Genomic DNA, 21,392 nt, shown 5'->3' with positions numbered 1-21,392 from the left:
TTTCCACTTCCACTTCTGATTTCCTTTCATCTTCTGTACGGTTGCACTGTTATGAGATTTCAGCAGGTCATCAGTAATTGGTAAATTAGATCTGATCTTTCTTGCCATTAACAACTGAGCTAGAGAAAAGCCATTCTCCAGGGGTGTAGTTTGGTAACCAATAGTGCTTTATACAAATCACCCCCCACCGTCAAAAGTCTTTTTCATAAGATTCTTTACTGTCTCTATAAACATTTCCTAAAGTCCATTTGATTGGGATTTTCATCACAAAACATCAAATCCAAATTATCCCCAATCTCTGGCAAATTGCCTAAAATCTGCACTGAAAAATTGCGGCCCATTATTACTAAAGACTTCATCTGGAATTCCATGTTTGGAGAAGATTCTCTTCAAGCTGGCTATCACTAATTTATTATTAGTACTGTGCAGTGTGCAAATTTCTGGATACAGAGAATAATAATCTGTGACTATTAAATAATCCTTTGATTGTCAGGGAAATATATCAGTACCAACCTTCTTATAAAGCCTTTGTGGAACTGGATGCATTTGACTTTTCTGCATTTGAGATCTGCAGCATTTTGCAAAATGATTATTTCCCCCACATTTATGACAATATCCTAAAGGCAATACACTGTTTCTGACCTGTGACAGGTTCGGTCTGAGAGAACCCCTTGGGACTGTCACCTGATGTGCTGAAATTACCTCTGAGCCCATTTTCCCTGAGGGCTTGGAACTCCAGAACCCTGTCTTGTTGAGCCAGACACGCTAGTCTACTGCAACAGAGACCCAGGTCTGAACCACACCCCCAAAGCTGCAGGCTTTAACTGAAAACCACTTAGCAGGTTACCTATCTCCAGCATCCAGACACCCAATTCCCAATGAGATTCAAACCCCAATAAATCTGTTTTACTCTGTATAAAGCTTATAGGATAAACTCATGAATTATCTGCCCTCTATAATACTGATAGAGAGATATGCACAGCTGTTTGCTCCCCCAGGTATTAATCACTTACTCTGGGTTTGTTAATAAACAAAAGTGATTTTATTAAGTATAAAAATAGGATTCAAGTGGTTTCAAGTAATAACAGACAGAACAAAGTAAGTTCCCAAGCAAAATAAAACAAAACATGCAAGTCTAAGCCTAATAGATTTAAGAAACTGAATACAGGTAAATCTCACCCTCAGAGATGTTCCAATAAGCTTCTTTCACAAACTAGACTCCTTCTTAGTCTGGGCCCAATCCTTTCCCCGGTACAGTTCTTGTTAGTTCCAGCTCAGATGGTAACTAGGGGTTTTCTCATGACTGGCAGCCCCCTTTGTTCTGTTCCACACTCTTTTATAGCTTTGGCACAAGGTGGGAATCCTTTGTCTCTCTCTGAGTTCCCACCCTTCCTTCTAAATGGAAAAGTACCAGGTTTAAGATGGATTCCAGTATCATGTGACATTATTCACTGGCTGGAATCCACGTATACAGGAAGGCTTACAAGTAAACAGAGCCATTTACAACCAATTGTCCTAGTTAATGGGAGCCATCAAGATTCCAAGCCACCTTTAATGGCCCACACTTTGCATAGTTACAATAGAGTAATACTTCATATTTCTAGCTTCAGATACAAGAATGATACATTCATACCAATAGGATGAACACACTTAGTAGATTATAAGCTTTGCAATGATACCTTACAAGAGACCTTTTGCAGAAAGCATATTCCAGTTACATTATATTTATACTCATAAGCATATTTCCATAAACATATGGAATGCAACATCACAGGGCCATACTGTGATCCACAGCTTCCTTATGAGCATCTGTAACCAGTCTTCCCCGTAGCAATGGTTTTCACAGCGAGTAGTTCCACTCTGATTTGACCTATTCTGGCTCTATTCTTTTGCACTTAGTACATGGATAACCCTTTCTGATGAATTCTGCTCTTTGGTTTGTTGTTTCACAGTTTCTGCTGCCCTGCATATTTGGAGAGCTTTTTCTAATGTTAAGTCTCCTTCAGGTAGCAGTCTCTCTCTTAACACATAGTCTTTAATGCTAAAAATGAGTCTATTTCTGACCAGAGACTCTGTTGGCTCACCAAAGTCACAGGTTTTACTGAGTTTCCTTAATTTTGTGACATATTGCTCGATGGTGTCATCAGTTTTTTCATGCATGTAAAAAAAGTGTCTCTCTTAAATGTTTCATTCCTTTTTGGCATGCAATTTTCTCAAGTTTAGTCAGTATCTTGCTCATCTTCATGCTTTCACCTTCTTCAAACATAAAGTTGTTATAAATATCCAATGCTTCCTCCCCAACAACATACAAAAAGATTGATGATTTCACTTTATCATTTTTTTCTCTGCCCTGATGGCTGCTAAATAAATTCAAATCTCTGTCTGATATTTTTTTCAGTTCTCTGCAACATTGCCTGACAATTGCAGACTGGATGGAGGTTGCAACATGTCCATTTTTGGCTTTTTCCCCCCTTCTTAAGCTAGTCAAGTTCTACTGTGATCATCAAATACAAGCAAAAGCCTCTGTGCCCGGTGCTCAACGTGTTTCTCTCGTGCCTCCCTTTGTCTCTGCTTTCAGTTGCAAACTCAGGAGTAAACTTCAAAATCACTGCACTTCCCTTATCTTTCAACTCTTCTGACACCATGTAACTATCTTTGGATTCATTAAACAGCAAACCAAATGAATGAGAAAGGAATAAAACTTTAACAAAACAAACTAGACAGCATAATTGGTGAACTGCAGCACACAGCCATGGCATGCGATATTCCCAACCCTCACCTCCAGGGCACATCTCCAAATTCCTGTGTTCATAATACTATCCCTTACGAAGGAGTGTCTCTAAATTATCATATTCTACAAACATATCTCTACAGGTATTAAATACACGGCGCCAGATCTTTCACTAGTATAGATGGGTGTAGCTTTATTGAAATTAATGAAATTACACTAATTTACATGAGCTGAAGATCTGACTCATTATCTGTATGTTTTGTTTCAAGTATCAGAGAGTCCACATTGCCAATTTATTTGCGCATATCTACAGCTATTTTATTTTTTTATATGTGTGTTTTACATCCAAACTGTCAAGGATGGGCAGCAGCCATCACAGGCTGGGGGAGACTGTGCCTCCCCAAACAGCAAGGCGTGGCCCCACTCATGCTCTGCCCCCAGCCCCTCCCTCCTGCTTCCTGCTCCACTGCCATGGCTGGAGTCCAGCCTCCCTCTGGGGAGGGACTTGGGCCGCATCGCCATCCCGGTGCTCCGGGGCTGCGGGGGGGAGCTAGCCTGGGACGGGTGCCGGTGGCTGTGGTGGGGGCTCTGGTGGAGGGGGTGCAGAAGAGGCAGGGCCTTGGCTGGAAGGGGTGGGGCTGGAGACTAGCCTCCCACCAGCTGGCAGTTCATGCACCACCCATGCTGTCAGGCTAACTCAACTTTATCCACCTAATTTTGCAAAAGAAGGCAGGAGGAGATGCTGCTTTTTATATCCAGACAGTAGCTTTGTATATGCTCCTCCTTTTGCGTTCTTTTGATAAAATCCTTTGATGACAAAAAACTGACAGATTTTCACATAGAAAACTGTTAAAGAAAAAAAAGATATAACATGAATTTCCGGTGGAAACAGAGGAGGCAAAGATATGAATAATCGTATTTTATTTCCTCACCAATTACATTTTCACAGGAAGTTACTAAAACACATTGAAAGCCACAGCAATTATGAATTCTCACAACATAGACCATTTTCAAAGACATGTACAACCACGCTCAAGTTGATCTTTCACTACAGTCATTTCTTTAAGGCTCTGCTCTTTTGGAGTCTGATCCTGCCAGGTACTGAGTCCCTCTTAAGTGGTGCTGAGAGGCCTCAACTCCCACTGAAGTGAGGAGGCATGCAGCACCACACAGCATCAGGCCCCCAGAGAATCTGTGAGCAGTGCCTTCTATTTCTCTAGGATTGATTTGAAAAGCTAATATTGTTACAATGTCCTCAATAAATCTGAAGGCAAAATTCTGAGGCATGTCATTTGGAGACTAGCAAATTCCACAGAAGTGATTAGCAGTGGGACGAAGCAAAACCCATCTCAAAGGGTTAATATTAATACATGGCTAATAAGAGCAACACCTACAGTTAGCAAATAAATAAATGAATAGTTATGTTATTTCCCATCCCCTCCATATTCTTAAAAACAAAATGGTTTTCCCCCGGGTCTACAAAATGCCACACACAGAATGAAAGATTTCGGGCCCATTTTGTGAAACAGCTTTTTGACAGCAGCTATTTCTGAACAGTACATAACAAGCTGATAATGGGAAGTATAGAGAATCCTTTTTAGAGATTCACAGAATAGTTTATTTGTACACAAATAGTGATATTTTCAAGGATTTGTATTTGTACAAATACAAAATAATAATCGGCCAAATTCTGGCTAAATTCCCGTTTAAGTACATGGGAGTTTCGCCTGAATAAAGACGGAGGCCCAGATCCTCAGGGGTATTTAGGCTCCTAATTTTTCCACTGATTTCCCTGCAAGTTGGGAGCTAGATACCTTTGTAGATCTGGGCCTCAGCAAACACTTGAATAAAGACATTCGGAGATGGCCCAAAATAAGTACTTAGAATACCACCATTCAGCAACAATGGATTTGCTGCTGCTACTCAGATTCTGTGCACAGTAAAAATAAAAAATAAAATGGGGCAATTGTACATTCAGTTCTGATCTCCTGAGATATAAATTATAACATCTGGCAACATTTAAAACATACAGAACCAAACTATGGCTAGGTCTGATTGGGGGTCAAACTGAGAAGAAAGGGCCCAGAATCATTTCCCTCCCCATGCCCCTATGCAGGTGTCAGCCACAGTCCCAGTTCTTGCATTCTGAGAAGTTCTGGAGAGTCTAGTGCAGTGGTAGCACCAGATTTCCCAAAAGGGATCAGGGCTAGGGATGCATGGCCAAGCTGAATTAGCACGGAGGGAGTGCCTGTTGCACCTAGCCCAGTGAGCCAAAATGCCTCTGGTGACTCCCACTGCTATGCGACCCCACCCCACAAATACAGACTGTGGCTTAAAAGCCACAACACAGCCAATAGCTTTACACAGCTTGGATGGAGGTTGGCTTGAATCATAAAAATGTAGGACTTCAAGAATTTATATAGTCCATCCCCCTGTGCTGAGACAGTACTATGAACACCTTGACCATCCCTGACAGATGTTTGTCTAATCTGTGCTTAAAAACCTCCTGTGATGAAGATTCCACAACTTCTCTTGGTAGCCTCTTCCAGTGTATATGTATAGTTGAAAAGCTTTTCTTAATATCTAACCTAAATCACCGTTGCTGCTGACTAAGCCCATTACTTCTTGTCCTACCTTCAATGGACATGCAGAACAATTGATCACCTCTTTAGAACAGCTCTTAACATATTTGAAGACTGTTATCAGGTCCCCCCCAGTCTTCTTTTTTCTAAGACTAAATATACACGGTTTTTAAATTTTTATAAAATCTGTATTGTGTTATACTTTGACTATTTTTCCCTACTCGTGAAAAGACAGAGTCAGGCAATCTTTGTTGCTCTGGCAATTTTCTTGTTTTTTGTTGTTCAATTATGTGTAATCAAGGTCTGAATGAGCTCTCCCCTGACATCTGGTGATCAGCAGGGGAATAGGACTTCTGAAGCCAATCTTGTTTGCATGGACACACCCACTCGGTCTAGCTGTGCAGCATGACCCCAGAGAGAGATGAGCCCCTCCAAACACCACAGTGGACAGAGCCCGGGAGCTCTGAGCCCACCCCCCAGAGGGTCAGGTGTGGCACAGGAAGTATAAAGGCCCGACCCCAGAGCTCACTGAGAGAGCAGCCGCTCGGGAAACCAGACGCCTCTAGCCTATCTCCCAGTTGAGAAGCCCCAGCGACCTGCGGCAAATTCAAGGGCTGGCTGAGCCTGCCCCAGGCCAGCTACCCAGAGGAGTGGCCGAGCCTGCCCTGCACCAGGGATCCTGAGGAACTCACGGTGTTGGTCCCCCCTGAGGACACCACCCTGATCCATGTACCTCAAGACGGGGAGTCCAGAAGTAGCCCGGGGGCAGCTGACCCGAGTCTGGCTGTAGCACTGCCAGAACCCATATCAGTGTGTTGCGGCCAGGATCCCCACTGACGCAGTGGTGGGTCTTCTGCTGCTGCAGAAATAACTGAGCACTGAAAGCTGTGTTAAGTGGTGGGACCTCAAGACATCTCAGAGGGTGTGGTGGAGCAGTGAGCAAGTGGCTGTGGGAACAAGAAAGCTGTCTTCTCCCCACAAAGGTGAAAGATGAACTCATGCAAAATCACCTCTGAACGCTGGGTCTCCACTGACCAAGGACAACAACTGCAAGTGGAGTGTGACGGAGGGAGGGGGACATTAAAGGAACTTTTGTTGATGGACTTAAGAACCTGAGACAGAAGACACTGCCCAATGTACTCTGGGATGGGTGTTTTGCTCATGGTCTTATGCTTATGAATCCTGCTTGTGCCATTTTCCCAAGATAATGCTGTGTTACTTTCCCCCTTTATATTAAAAGTTTCTTATCTACACACAGACTCTGTGCTTCTCGGAGGGGAAGTATTGCCTCGTAGAGGTGCCCAAGAGGTGGTGTGTACTTTTCCTAGGTTATTGGGTGGGGACTTGAGCAAGTTTTGTGTTGTATTGTTAAAAAGGAACCCCCAGATCAGCAGTTCTCAAACTTTGTTGCACCGTGACCCCCTTCTGACAACAAAAATTAATACATGACCCCAGGAGGGGGGACCGAAGCCTGAGCCTGCCCAAGTCCTGCCACTCTGGGCGTGAGGGCCCAAGCTGAAGCCCCAGGCCTCAGCAAGTCTAACACCAGCCCTGGCGACCCCATTAAAATGAGGTCGTGACCCACTTTGGGGTCCCGAACCACAGTTTGAGAACCGCTGCTCTAGATATTGCACCCAGCCCTGTAACTTCCGACTCCACCTGGAAGAAGGGTTACATACCTAATTTTCTATAAATGTTCTAAGCTAGTTTAGAATCACAGTTAGGGAGTTTAGAGGGTAAACAAAGTGCCCTTACGGGGGCAAAGCTTCATGCCTCACAATCACCAGATTTTGTAATTATTTTGCAGATGTGGTCAAATTGGATGGAACAGGTGATTAATTTTGTAACAGTAGAGAAGAGCTTTTGAATCACTGAAGTTACCTGCATCAGACCTATTCTTAGGAGAAATCAAGAAATGATATTTTTAATAACGACTGTTCCTCAGGAGTCACAGGAAAAAAAAAATCTTACAAAATCTTCAGATACCTTCCTTCATTACATGCCTTCTGGGAAAATCCATCTAGCTAGCTTAGAGTTTTATACTGCCCTCATCATTATAATGCTTGAGCACCTTCTGTGTAGACTCAATAGCAAGGTTCCTAATAAACTTCATGGTTCCTCTCACTTTTTAGGGTATAAACACTTTGATTAAGATAGGGTTATGGTTTTGTTTGTTTGATTTGTTAATTTTGAGGCCGGGGGACTTTCCAGGAGCATTCCTAAACTTGTGTGAGGAAATGATACAGGGCCAATGTACACAGCTCTATGCCTTTCTCCTTTGCAGCATCCAGTGCTGGGTTCAGACGACGGAATCTTTGGAGCACTCTGAGCTCTGGCAATTTTGAGCTGGAGAGCAGCACATTGGTAGCAGTAGGGAAGCTGTCACAATTTAGAGCAGCCCAGAATCCAGGAGGTCCAAATGTCTATAATATGATAGAGCTAGGTCTCATCCGCTTTCACAGAATGCTTTTTGGAATGCACATGCCCTATGAACTCGGCTATGCGGTCCACAGCCATCACTCTAACAACTAAACCACATTCTGATCACAAAGTCAGGAACAGAGCCAGAAATACTGATTCCCAGTATTCCACTGCTCTACCACATATAGTTGCCATTTTGTCACAGACAAAGGGTGTATCATGTTCCTGTCTATGGACTGGTCCACCTAAAAGATAACAACTTAGTTCTGCTACATTACTCCATTAGCCCAAGAGGACTGCAGTGTGGATCTGGAAGTTCTGCGTACAACCTTTGCTGATGACCAGCCATTCAGGAAAATATAATATATGCTCACATAATTACAGGCTATAGCATAATGTATACATACAAGTGGGCACGATTAAGTTTGCATGAGTAACTTTACTTCTGCCATTTCTTAATCTTTCAGTATTTGACTTTGCAACTTTACCCTTCTCTTAAGGTTGCTTGTTTGCATGTAACATATATAAAGACTCTCTCTTAAATTACTACTTGTTTGGGGGCTGGATGCCGCTAGGCACTGCTAATAAACCAGAGATCTTTTTGCTAATAGGTCACCAGTCTGAACTCAGACAAGCTCAGTAGGAGTAAAAATTGGGGTCTTTCTAAATTAAAATCCTCAGATGAAAGGCAAAGTATTTTATTATCATCTTTATTATTATTTATAATAAACAACACCTAAATATTGTGGTGATATATGAGATAATAGTATATGATTGTATATTAACATTTTTGTTTAATTTTAAATTACTCAGATATTTTCATTGTGAGATCTATGAATAAAATTTCCAATTCCTATAGCCACATTTATTTTTTGGTTTTGGTTGTGACACTGAATCAAATACATACAAAATAATCTGTGAAAATGAGGTCCTGATTTGAGATAATTTGACTATTAGATCCATTAATTTAAAAGAGAGACGTGGCATATCTATAATAGAAATTCAGAGTGATGCTATTTCCTGGAAAAAAACATGCAAATCACAAATGCTAATGGACTTTATGGCAGTTGCCTCTCATACAAATACCAATCAAATTAATTAATTAGAACTCACTTGACAAGCAGAATTATGAAAAAAAATTTGCACTATCGGACTGCAACATTTTAATTTTCATGTAGATATCGAATGTTTTCCCATAACAATGTCTTTTGTGTTGTAAAAGGAAATATTTTGCTTGCACTTGTCTCTTGTAGTATTAATATCATCCTACCCAAGTTTATCTAGTAAAAGAGATTACTTCACAACAAATCACTTCCAGTTCAAGTTCCAGCTCCAAGTCTTTCCACAAATCCTTTAAAAACTAAGCAACATTGTTTAAGCAAAAAATCCATTTCTCCTTGCTGTGTTAGATAAAACAGATTGAAAATATCCCTTACCTTTTCAGCTGCCACAGAAGAAAGAGATGTGGAAGTGAACTGTTGGAGATTGAGGAGGTCACTTCTTCTTTACTGAAAAAAATTGATTTTCTCCCCACTCTTTTCCTTCCTGCAAGGGCCAAAATTGGAGTAAAACATCTGTAGAGGGTGATCCTGTGGCAGCCAACAAGGACCTGGCTCAGGGGATGGTTGCTACTGCTGCCACAGGCTCCAAAACACTGCTGTTCCTGGGAGCAAAGCAGAGACTAGTGATCAAACGGAAGTTATTAGCTTCTTTAAAATTTTAAAAAGAGGTTTCACCGTGTGAAAATGCAATGCTGTATTAATCAAAATGTGCTTACGGCCTCCAAGCCACCCACAGGAAGCGTAGTGGCTATGCTTTCTTAGACTTCCGAATGATTTTGCTTTCTGAAGAATAGATTTGCAAAAACTGCAAACCTCAACCTCCCCAGAGAGACTGAAAAACGCTGGTAAAGTGAGCAGGCCCTTTACTGGAAACAAGATAGCCTGGTTTCCTTTCCAGTCAGCTGCAGATCACAAAGCATGACAGACAGATAGACAATATGAACTTTCCTGAATGAACACCTATGAAAAGTAGAAATGAACCTTGTTGCGGTCCAAATACAAGACAGCACAAAGCTTTAAGCAAGCAAGCAGGCTGGTCTGCCAACGGGCTGCTCCTGTCAGCTTTCCACCCTCTCCTTTATTCTCTCTCCCCCCCCGCGCATTACATTCTCCAACAGATAAAAGGAATACACTGGCTTTGTTTAACATTCTTATTTACCAATTTCTATCTACCGCATTCCTTGCTCTCGGGTCTTGAGCCCAGTCCTGGGAGGCTTCCCACAGTTCATGTCATCTGGGCGAGATTCCAAGGTTCATGCCCTTGAGAGGAGCCGTGTGTGCACTGCTCCTACACAACACTCCGGGTGTGCCCTGAATGTTGCCAAGTGCATGAACCTTGCATGAATGCTACAGAACCTAACTCACCAAGAGTGAGTCTGGAATCAGATGCAAATCAAAAATTCATGGATGTCTGGATTGGGGATTCCAGTCCAACCAGTTACAGAGATAGGCGGAGTATCTGCACCCAAACTTCTTCAGATTCTGGGAGGGGGTATTGAGCCTCTTTTTCCAGGTCAAGCTCATCTCTAGTTTAAAGAAGCAGTTATTTCTGGGTCAAACACAACATATAAAATAGGACAACAGGGTTCTTTTTATTTCTTAGATCTCTTGAAAAATGGCATTATCAGTACAAAGTCTATAAAGCATTGCCATCCACATGGCAAAATGAAGCAGCTCGTGTGACTCTTTAATTGCATAGCTCTACTAACCCAATAGGTTCAAATAGCTTGTGCTTAACTTTAAGCATGTCAGTAGTCTCACTTAGGTAACAAGAACTGCTCTTGTGCATAAAGATAAGCCCATGAGGAACTATTTGCAGGATTTGGGCCTTCGTCTTTACTACAGGGACCTTTGTCTTTACTCCGGTGACGTTCTTATTGGAGTAAAGACTTATTGGCAGTCCTGCCATCCAACCTTAAACATTAAAAAATGAGTCGGGTCCCCCAAAATAATGATAGTTATTTTTAATTTCATGATTTTTAAGACAAATGTTGGATTCTTTTTGTCTTTTGGTTTTTGAGCCTGTAAGATCCACTCGGGTCATGTTTTCAAGCTTTCCTCAACAGCCATGAAGACCAGACACATTCCCCCACCCCCCCTTTTTTTTTAAAATGAAAGCTGAGATTCTCATGTGGGAGACTTGAGATGAAATCACAAGAGTTGACATCTCTGGATCTGTTATGATTCCATCATATCTCAGCATCTTCCATCCAAAGCCTCTGATGTGCTTTATCAACATAAAAACTCACACCACCTCTGGGGGGAAAACTACTTGGGCACCCCTGGCAGGATTTGAGGCCAGACACAAAGGGCCAAGTTGCACGGGGTGTAAACCAGAGAACAATCAGCACAGATGTGTTTGGGGATAAGTCACAATGGGGAGAACTCCAAACGCATCTCACTAAGACCAACCTTGCCACCAGGGCCCGCTGGATTTTTTAAAAAAACTTTTCATTAAGGCAAAGTTACCACCCGTCTGTTACTATTCCGGGCTCCGGACCAGGGTAGCAGTCACAGAACCGGGATCCGGCTCGCCGGCTGAGGAGCCCCCCCCCGCCACCTCCGAGCACACTAGAAGGGGCGACCACATTGCTAAAAAGCTGGCCCCTCCGTGGCACCGCCCTGGCGGAGATCCGTGGAGGGAGAGTTTCTCCCAGGCCAGGCCGCGCATTACTGCCCCACTCCTGCAGCCGGGGCCCGGGCAATGCAGAGTCCTGCGGCTGGCGGGAGCTGCGCCAGCTGCCGGGCGGGCCGGCCGGGGCCAGCCCGGGCGCATGGCCAACGGGTCCCGGGAGCGGGCGGCGAGGCTCGCGCCACGCCTTGGCAGACCCAGCCCAGCTGGGCCCACCCACTGCCGGGCCTATGGGTAACTCAGGAGGGGGTCCGGGTTCCCGTGGAAACCGCCAACGACGCCCCCTTGTCACGTGGGAGGCGTTGGGCGGGGCCAAGCGCTGACTGACTGCTGTCACGAGGCGAGGCTGTGGGGTGGGGAGGAAACGGCGCCTTTCCGGGCACCAGCGTATCCCAGCATGCACCGCCCTGCCTGTTGCTATAGCTGGGGAAAGGCGCCTAAAAGAGCAGGCTCGATGCCGCAGGCACCAGGACGAGCTGCAAACTGGGAGGGGGTGGAGGCGTCGGATGCGCCGGCGCAAAAGGAGCCACTCGAGAATGGCGGAGGCAGGTGTCGGAGAACAGAATGAGGTTGAACGCGCAGGCGCACTATAAGCAGGGCTCCGAGCCGCAGAAGGGTGTGAGGTAACTGAGAGCGTTGCGCCGCCGCGGTTGGAGCGGCGGGGACGTCAGTGGGCGGGGTGGGTGCGCAGGCGCGGCGCGAGCGGCCCGCGGTTGGCGGAGAGGTTATCAGGGGGGCGGGGCCGCGGTGTTTCCTGCAGGCTGGCGGCGTGAGCGGCTGCGGTCCGGGCCGGAGGAAAGATGGACGAATTGCAGTCGGGGGAGGAGGTAACAGCTCGGGCAGCGATCCCGGCGAGGAGCCTTCTAGGGGCGCAGGGATCCCCTGTTCGCATCGCTGCCGCCCTTCCCCGACACACACGGTGGTTGGGGGCGGGCGGGCGGTGTTGCTAGGAGACCCACCCTCCGCGCTCCTGGGCTGCTCCGGGAGAGGGGGCGAGCTAAGCGTCCGGGGGCAGGGGGAGCCTCGCGCGTTCCCGGAATCCCCAACGGCCGGAGCGTGCCCGAGCTCCAAACGGGCTTCCCCTGGCTCGTGCCTTGCCCGTGTCGCGGGGGGCGGGGCTGCTGCAGCCCCGGGGCGTAACGCCCAGTGCCCCCCTCCTCGGGGCTTGTGACTCCCGGGCAGGGGGAGCCGAGCCTTTGTGTTCTCCATGTGGCCGCGCGGTGCTGCTGCCGCCGCTGCCGGTTGCTTGCAGGGGCAGGGTGCCATTTGATTAGCGAGTACGACACATCCAAGGACTAATAAGTTGGCGTCCTTGTGGCACCTTAGAAACTAACCCATTTATTTGGGCATAAGCTTCCGTGGCCTAAAACCCGCTTCATCAACCTGTCACCAAGGAATAACGTCTCCCAGAACCGCATGCCCGCTGTGGGGTTTTGATAACCTCACAAAGCAAGTGAATGAAGCTTGATTAATCCAAGTCTTAACATAGAATTCAAGCTTTAACTCTTTGCACATGAATGGTCATTGAAATATCTCACGAAGCAATATTCCCACACCCTGTCCCTAGGTCACTTTTGTGTCTCTGTATCTTGGGTACCCCTTTATCTTTCAGCCTCCTTCTATGCCCATATTATTTTCTTCTATCCTGAAAGTTTCTCTTTGAACACTCTTTTGTAGGCTATGACAGAGAAATATCGTAATAGACATTTTTCTGACATAACTACTGAACAATAGACTCCTGTCATTATATGAACTTCATGATTGCGTTAAGTGCACAGAAATGTCACAGAGCATAGAAGCTTGAGCACAAAAGCAAGGGCACGCTGAATTAAGCCAGATAAACCTCGTAATTGTGCCTCAGTTTTGCAGCACACAGATATTTTCTTGCATTTCAGGTGAACGAGCCCCTGATGGCATGGCTAATGTGATTAGGTCCTAAAATGGTGTCACTTGAATAAATATGTGGACAGAGTTGGCATCACGCTTTGTTGCAAGGATAGGTTTCTGGGTTAGTGTTTTTGTTGTGTGGTAATTCCACCATGATTTCAACAATTTCCATCCCACCATCAACCTCAGCCTAGAACAATCCACACAAGAAGTCCATTTCCTGGACACTACTGTGCTAGTAAGCGATGGTCATGTAAACACCACCCTATACCGGAAACCTGCTATACTTACCTACATGCCTCCAGCTTCCATCCAGGACACATCACGTGATCCATTGTCTACAGCCAAGCTCTAAGATACAACTGCATTTGCTCCAATCCCTCAGACAGAGACAAGCACCTATAAGATCTCTATCAAGCATTCTTAAAATGACAATACCCACCTGTTGAAGTGAAAAGACAGATTGACAGAGCCAGAAGAATACCCAGAAGTCACCTACTACAGGACAGGCCCAACAAAGAAAATAACAGAACGCCACTAGCTGTCACCTTCAGTGCCCAACTAAAACCTCTCCAGCGAATCATCAAAGATTTACAACCTATCCTGAAAAATGATCCCTTACTCTCACAGATCTTGGGAGACAGACCAGTACTCGCTTACAGACAGCCCCCCAACCTGAAGCAAATACTCACCAGCAACCACACAACAGAACCACTAACCCAGAGCCCGATGCCAGCTCTGTCCACATAGTATTCAAGTGACACCATCATAGGACCTAATCACATTAGCCATGCCATCAGGGGCTCGTTCATCTGCACATCTACCAATGTGAGATATGCCATCATGTGCCAGTAATGCCCCTCTGCCATGTACATTGGCCAAACCGGACAGTCTCTACGCAAAAGAATAAATGGACACAAATCTGACATTAGGAATCATAACCCTCAAAAACCGGTAGGAGAACACTTCAACCTCTTTGGCTACTTGGTAAAAGATTTAAGGGTGGCAATTTTGCAACAGAAAAGCTTCAAAAACAGACTCCAGCTAGAACCTGCTGAGCTTGAATTAATATGCAAACTAGATACCATTAACTTGGGTTTGAATAGAGACTGGGAGTGGCTGGGTCATTACACATATTGAATCCATTTCCTTAAGCTAAGTATCCTCACACCTTCTGGTCAGCTGTCTAAATGGGCCATCTTGATTATCACTACAAAAGTTTTTTTGTTTTTTTTTCCGCCTGCTGATAATAGCTCATCTTAACTAATTAGCCTCTCACAGTTTGTATGGTAACTTCCAACTGTGTGTGTGTGTGTATGTGTGTGTATATATGTATATGTATATGTATATATATATATATATATATATACACATACACACAATCTTACTATATGTTCCATTCTATGCATCCGATGAAGTGAGCTGTAGCTCACGAAAGCTTTTGCTCTAATAAATTAGTTAGTCTCTAAGGTGCCACAAGTACTCCTGTTTTTGCGGATACAGACTAACATGGCTGCTATTTTGAAACCTGTATTATAACTTGTGACTACCATACCTGAATCAATGATCGTTTGGTTTACACATTAGCGCTGTCCAAGAGACCACCAGTTCAGTAAACTTTGTATTTGTTACCAAGACTTGTTTTTTAAGAAGTACTGATTCTGTGAAGATTTGTACACACAGACTATCAATTGTCTTCCCCTTTACCATTTCATATGGGAGAAACATATAATTTTATAAGCCTCCGATATCAGGAAATGTGACTGTAACATAATGGTCATGTTTGTTTAAATATTCTAGAACCTTTTCTTTTTTCAAATGCCAAAGGAAGTCCAGTATGAAAGCGTTAATGATAAGACTGAGAATCTAAATGTACAAGTCAAGAAGGTCAAAATTATGGATTCTACAGCAGAAGTAACTTAGTTTCATTACACATACACAAAGGTACAAATTTAGCAGTTTTCTGTTGGGACACCACATTAACAGAATCCATCAACCAGAAAGCTGGCTTTCTTATTTTTTAATGAAGATTACATTGCCACCATTCCCCCTTTTCTTCCCCTCCCCTGTTTTTATTAATTATTCAGGACAGAGGAACTGATCCATTTTCATTCATAAAACATAATCTCATGTCAAGGGTTGACTACAGGCTCTTTGGTCTCTAAAGATATTTTGCAAGGGTCAGGTGGAATAAAACAATACTGTAACAAGTAAGGAATAAAGACACTTACAGTTCCATTTTATCAAGGAGAAACACATTATCCAGTTGCGCATATACACACATGGCCAGTTTGACCGTGTCACTTTCCTGTTCTGCACCCACTCAGCAAACTTGATCTTGATGTTCTTTCTCAGGCAAAACTTCAATTTTACCAAGCTCAGTCATTTTACTATTACCCTAAGTATCTTCATTCCAATTTTTCATGTTTTCTCCATCAGTAGTCACATCAGATTGTAAGCTGTTTGGAGCAGAGGTTATTTCATGTGTATACAGAGTCTAGCATTACTTGTGCCCTAATAGGAGCCTTGATACTACCACGATACAAACAACCTGGACTTCCAAGCAGAACTGCAAACGTTTAAAAAAGTTGTGGGGAGCCAGGAGACAGCTACCTACATGAAAGGGAACTTCAACAGAATAGTAAAGGTGGAGTGGGGATGGACACGTCCCCCTCCCCGTAAGGTTGCATCTGTGCTGTCTGCTTTTAACCTTTGTGTCTAACTGTAAATTGTAGTCTTAGATTTGAGTATATGTACTCAAGGACTGAGTTACTCAAGAAATCATAACTCCCTTTTCCCGGCTTGTTGAAAGTCTTGATTGTTGCATTGTATAGGCATAGTTAGTATCATGCCACTGTCCTCCAAAAAGAATGGAACTGCTCAAAATAGAACTAATATGCTGAATTTTATTGTAAAAATGAAATAAGTCAGTTAAAATCTTACTTAATTCCATGCTAATCCAAGTGATAAGAAATATTTTATTAGCAATGAGTAGGCAAAGTACTGATTCAATCCAGTGAGAAGCCTAATTAAATGTAAACGAGAAAGTTGATTTATGTCTGACAGACTAACCATCTAAATTATCCTAAAAAATGTACTTACTAGCTAAATTTCCACTAGTGAAACTTGTACTCGCAACTAGAAACTGGCTCTGAAACATTTAAAAGTATTAATTTATTTAAAATTCTACCTCTGAATTTTTCTGTAGACTTCTTTTGTTATTGATGAAGTGAGTAACATCGTTAAAGAGGTAAGAAGTTACCAAATGTCGTCTTGTCATGTGAAAATGTAACCTTGTATGCCCTGTATTTGTGTTATGTTATTTTCTCTCAATAGTTTCTTTGTGTACAAAAAAATCTTCCAACCAATACATTGATTAGTATTAGAAATAGATATTACATAGGTTATTCAGTATTCTATTAAGACTGATACCAGTTAATAATAGTCTGTTTGAAAAATCTATTTAAGTATTGTTATGAACTTAAAATATATTTGATATTTAGAGTATGTTCCTCTTCTAGTGTGAACCTGCCTTTCCTCATATTAATTCCTAGATGGTGGAAATTACATGAATAAAGTGAAACTTGCGCAGAAGGGCGTAAGCTCCATTTAAAACTCTTAGCATAAAGAGCTTTGCACAGGCCCTCTGCACAAACAGAAATTTCACTTGAATGTCTCACCTTTCAGGATTTTTTTCCTCAGAGATAATGTATGAGCTACATATTTGATTTAGACACTTTAAAGTGTATTTGAGATAAATGCCCTGTAGTTGCAAGTTGCTAAGAAACGTGCATCTTGTCTACAAATCTTCAGAGGCGTTTGTTTGTGGCAACCACCTTTCCTGTTGTAGAAATTCAATGAAATGGCAAGTAGATGGGATTATGACACATTGGAGAGTTTATTTGGTTACTGTACAATAAAACAAAGTTACAGATTAATGTAGTCCTAATTAAGTGGAGTTACTGTCAATGAATTGTGCCCATTTAACATGTCTCTTACAAATTTTGGAAGGCCCCTTTCATATACTGTATATTTTTTTCCTACACACTAAGTGAATTAGTTCTTTGTTTTTATTTTTTTAAGGAAGCAAACTAAAGCTTCTGTAAGAAAAGTGCATGACCTAAAAATACCCATTTCAGCCATAAAAAGTGTGTGCCTCCTTACTTTGAAAATGTACACCATTGGTACAAGTGAGAATCAGTACCTATAAGTAGTAGAATTTCTTCATACTTGCTTTTCTTAAATAATCTTCAGTCACATGGTCTGTCTTATTTTACTACACCAATAGCAAGAATTTTTTTTTAAATCCTGTTACTTCTGATCAAGACTACTTCAAAGTTTAAGCACAGTTTAAATTCTACTTTCAGACCCAGCTCTCTGCACAGTCATACAGCAGTACCAAACATGTATGTGTGAATATCTATGCTTGTGATTCCAAATGTTTCCAGTCACTGTAGTTCTGTTGCAAATGCAAGTAACACTTGTAGTTCATAATGCATATTTGGGATTCTGCATTAGGGGTTTGAGAAAAGCAGGAATACAAATTAAAATCAAAGGCTAAGGTAAAACCATTGACATCATCATGCTAACAAAGAGCAAATCATTTGGAGTGCTTTGTTCTTAAATAGTAGGTATGTGGCAAAAGTATTTCTAATGTATACCACTGCTACAGACTCTGGCATCTTCGGTGCTAGTTAACTTGGGGTTCTCCATAAACTGAATTCCAATGTGTTAAAAACATGAAGCACTTAGTTAAAATTAGAGGTCTAAGCTGGACAGTGGCAACAGATATATTTCTGTTTGTCACTTTTAGGCTATAGAAAGTGCAATAGGTGGCAATGCCTATCAACACAGCAAAGTGAACCAGTGGACTACAAGTGTGGTAGAACAAACTTTAAGTCAACTTACAAAGCTGGGAAAACCTTTCAAGTATATTGGTAAGTTTGTGCTGCTATATTGGCTTTATTGACTATACCAGAAGACTGAAATGTAAGCAGTCTATTAGTGAGATTTATTTAAAGATGAATGCAAAACTTTTCATAAAAACTTTACTCCTAAACTAGTAACTATATTTTAGTTATAAACTATGAATATACAGTCAAACTATAAAATAAGCTTTATTTACTTGTTAAGTATTTAGCATCAGTCTGTGGAAGATTAAACAGTCTGGCACTAGTATCTTGCATGCTGTTGATTTTGCTGCGTTTGCCCCCAAGAAGAAGTAGGAATATTGTTCCCCTTTCAGGAGGGGGGCTGGGAGGAGTGAAACATAGATTAAGTGACTTGCCCAGCATTCCACAGGAAGTATGTGGCAGAATGGGGGAAGAATCCCCATCTCTTGTCACATTTCACTGCCTTAACCACAAGACCATCCTTCCTATTACAGGTTATAGGCTTATTTATTTGTATTACCATAGTGCCTATGAGTCCCAGTCCTGGACCATGACCCCATTGTGCTAGGTACTGTACAAATCGGGGGGGAAAAGCCTTTCCCTGTCCCAAAGATCTTTGTCTGTCTTGAGCTGTTTGGGGGTTTTATGTAGATGATGGCCAGGGCTGACTTTTTTGGGACACCTTTGAAGTGTCCGTGTTAGCACCTTAGCTTTTTCTTGCTTTGTTTTTTAGTGCTTTATTATGTTGTACCATTTGACATGTAAGGGTCTGCATCTTTTTGCCAGGAAGTTTTTACAGTAAATTGCATTCATGTGGATATTGTATGTAGTGAATTTGAGTTCATAGACATAGGGGACTGATAACACAAATGCTAGTTTAATGCTAAAACTAGGCACTGATGTAAGCTGTGTTGATGATGATGATAATAGTCAATTTGGTTCTCTAATGGAAGCTTCCTTTGTGTGTTAACAGTGACCTGTGTGATTATGCAAAAAAATGGTGCTGGCCTTCACACAGCAAGCTCTTGTTTCTGGGATAACACCTGTGATGGTACAGAAGCGACTTAATTTTCTTTCTTAAAAATAGCAACTTTTCATAAATATTCTCATGCTAGAACTTGTTTTTATTTTCAAGATTCTGTTGCCTTTGTCAGTCTTATCTGAGATAATCTTAAACTACTGTTTTAGAGCAGCGTGGTACGGATTAAACTGCCTTTGGGGGAAAGGAGGGGCAAAAGTCTCCAAAGCAGGAGGCTTATAAATTTATTTTGATACATGTGAAGTTAGCAGCTGATTTTTTTTTTTTTAAAAAAATGCACAGCTTAACTACTGAGACAGCTTCACTCTTTCTTGATTAAAAAGTGAAACTTTCAAATTCTATTTTTAATATAGATGCCTGATCATGATATGGGGAAGCATGCATAACTTCTTGGTTTTAAATACTTTCTCTTCTGCTGTAGGAAACTGCACTGTGAGATGGGAGAATAAGACTATGTACTGTATTATCAGTGTCTTTGGACTTGCAATATAATTGCCTTGGAACTGCTCAGCCTTCTACGGAGTCTCTTCTTCAGCACTTCCATTTCATAATCTGTTCAAACTGAATACACTTTTTTGTTTTAATGTACTTTTTTTATGTAGTTCTTTCAAATGTAGAAATGTGAAAACACTAGTCATATGCTGTTACAAGGACTACACATTTGATCTTTATTGCACCAGTGTTGCTAGGCTGTCTTAACATTTCAAGGGCTTCTCAAGGTGCTAATAAAAAAAAACAAAAAAACCCTGAAACCTGCTGCAATGTAAAGGTTTCTTTAGCTTTATTCTCTGAAACTAATTTAAATAAGAATTTTCACACTTTGTACTTTTTGGTTAGCATTAAATTATTGAAGTTCATAACTTTGTGTGACTCTTCTATTGAATTCAACTGTTTTTTGGGTTTTTTTGGTAGGGGAAGTTGAAGGGAATAACGTTTCATTCTTTTCAATAACTACTTGTTTTCAAGGTGTATGTCATACTTAATCTCTGATGTAGACAATCTGCCTATGCTGAAGTGTATGCAGAATTGCAAAAATCTTATTTGAGACAACATGCTTGAAATGCCACCATGGTAAAGACTAAGTGAACAAAGGCACAGTCTAAAAAGATTATCTGATCTTCTCTCTGCTGCATTGAACACTGGTCCCAAGAATGCATTTCTTTGATATAGTAATTCAGTAATTTTGTGACCACGTTCTGCACCATTTGTGTTAAACAGGAGGGCTCAAGAAGATCTGAGGCATCTACTATGGTCCAGTCCTGTCTCATCCAAATGGCCTAGCAGACATCTGAAACTTGGGTTAAATTGAAGTGCTATTAACTAACATTGGGTTATATGGGGGACACAGGGATTTGGATAACTAGAATTTTTCAGACGAAACATGCAGATAAGTGGAATTATAGTTTCTCTGGTTCTCTCTACAACTCTTATAGTTAAGGTAGATGTTTTCAAAGTCAACAAGCTTAAAAGAAATAAAGGGGACTGCTACGTCCCTTCTGAATGTTTGTGGGACCTGGGGTTGTACATGGTTTTTTTTTTTTTGTTTTTCTGTGTGTGAAACTTATTTCCCAGTGGAAAAAACTGGATACACACAAACCAAAAGAAATGTATATCCTATACTATTCTTCAAAATGTTAATCTTGCCTTCTAAAATAGTAATCAGATGTTTAACCATTAGTTCACTTGCAGAAATGTGCTCTAGTTATCACTTGTGTCCTCAAATGTCATAGGGCATCTGTATTGATGTATTATGAACACTTTATATCTAATAAAAATGACCTACATATCTATAAAAGCAACTTCCACAGCACAACCAGAAACATGCAGGCCTGTGCTGGTTTCAACCTCCTCATGAACTGCTTCTGCAAAATTATTTAAATGGTTACAGGTTTGCAGAGTCAGGCCCTAAACCACCAGTGCAGTGTATAAAGAGGATTGAAATTGTTGTATTTTCTGCTTGGTTAGTATCCTTCAAAACAGGAGGCTGAAGAGGGCTATAAAGCCAGCTGCTAGTGGAATGATTTGGCTCTTTATGCCTCTATTGCTTTTGCAGATTGGTATGAGGGACAGCTATAATTTTCACTTTCTCTAAGTGCTGCTGATGGTTTTTTGGTGCAGTATGCTGTCCCTAACAAGTCAGTGTGTCT

The 21,392-nt window shown here is 42.0% G+C and overlaps 2 protein-coding genes across 8 annotated transcripts in view; one reads left to right on the top strand and one right to left on the bottom strand.

Annotated features, from left to right (window-relative positions):
* The window catches only part of SYTL3 (synaptotagmin like 3), a 66,710-nt gene extending 57,299 nt beyond the window's left edge, over window positions 1–9,411 (bottom strand). For 5 of the 6 annotated variants that reach the window (XR_012158103.1, XM_073337808.1, XM_073337812.1 and 2 more), the window contains exon 1: window positions 9,171–9,411. The gene's annotated coding sequence lies outside the window, so the exon portion shown is untranslated. Of the gene's footprint in view, window positions 1–1,179; window positions 1,396–9,170 lie in introns of all 6 variants that reach the window. The other variant, XM_073337810.1, reaches the window with a different exon arrangement.
* Window positions 9,412–12,137: 2,726 nt separating this feature from the next.
* On the top strand, window positions 12,138–20,103 carry DYNLT1 (dynein light chain Tctex-type 1). Of its 2 annotated transcripts, XM_073337806.1 has the most exons (5): window positions 12,140–12,254; window positions 16,523–16,564; window positions 18,128–18,251; window positions 19,180–19,257; window positions 19,667–20,102. In XM_073337806.1, exons 1-5 carry the CDS (start codon window positions 12,228–12,230, stop codon window positions 19,735–19,737), a joined length of 342 nt encoding a protein of 113 aa, XP_073193907.1. In that variant the 5' UTR covers window positions 12,140–12,227; the 3' UTR covers window positions 19,738–20,102. The 2 variants fall into 2 exon arrangements, with proteins under 2 accessions (XP_073193908.1, XP_073193907.1); XM_073337807.1 differs by lacking the exon at window positions 16,523–16,564 and having other exon boundaries at window positions 12,138–12,254; window positions 19,667–20,103.
* Window positions 20,104–21,392: the final 1,289 nt, after the last annotated feature.

The sequence above is a fragment of the Lepidochelys kempii genome, chromosome 3, assembly GCF_965140265.1.
Source record: "Lepidochelys kempii isolate rLepKem1 chromosome 3, rLepKem1.hap2, whole genome shotgun sequence".
Lineage (NCBI taxonomy): Eukaryota > Metazoa > Chordata > Testudines > Cheloniidae > Lepidochelys > Lepidochelys kempii.
This window is presented reverse-complemented; position numbering and strand designations above follow the sequence as displayed.

Excerpts from the sequence above, each read along its gene's own strand:
- DYNLT1 (XM_073337806.1), top strand. The coding sequence starts at position 12,228 with ATGGACGAATTGCAGTCGGGGGAGGAG. Across the intron at positions 16,565-18,127 it reads TGAGTAACATCGTTAAAGAG|GCTATAGAAAGTGCAATAGG; the intron begins GTAAGAAGTTAC and ends TGTCACTTTTAG. Across the intron at positions 18,252-19,179 it reads AAAACCTTTCAAGTATATTG|TGACCTGTGTGATTATGCAA; the intron begins GTAAGTTTGTGC and ends GTGTGTTAACAG.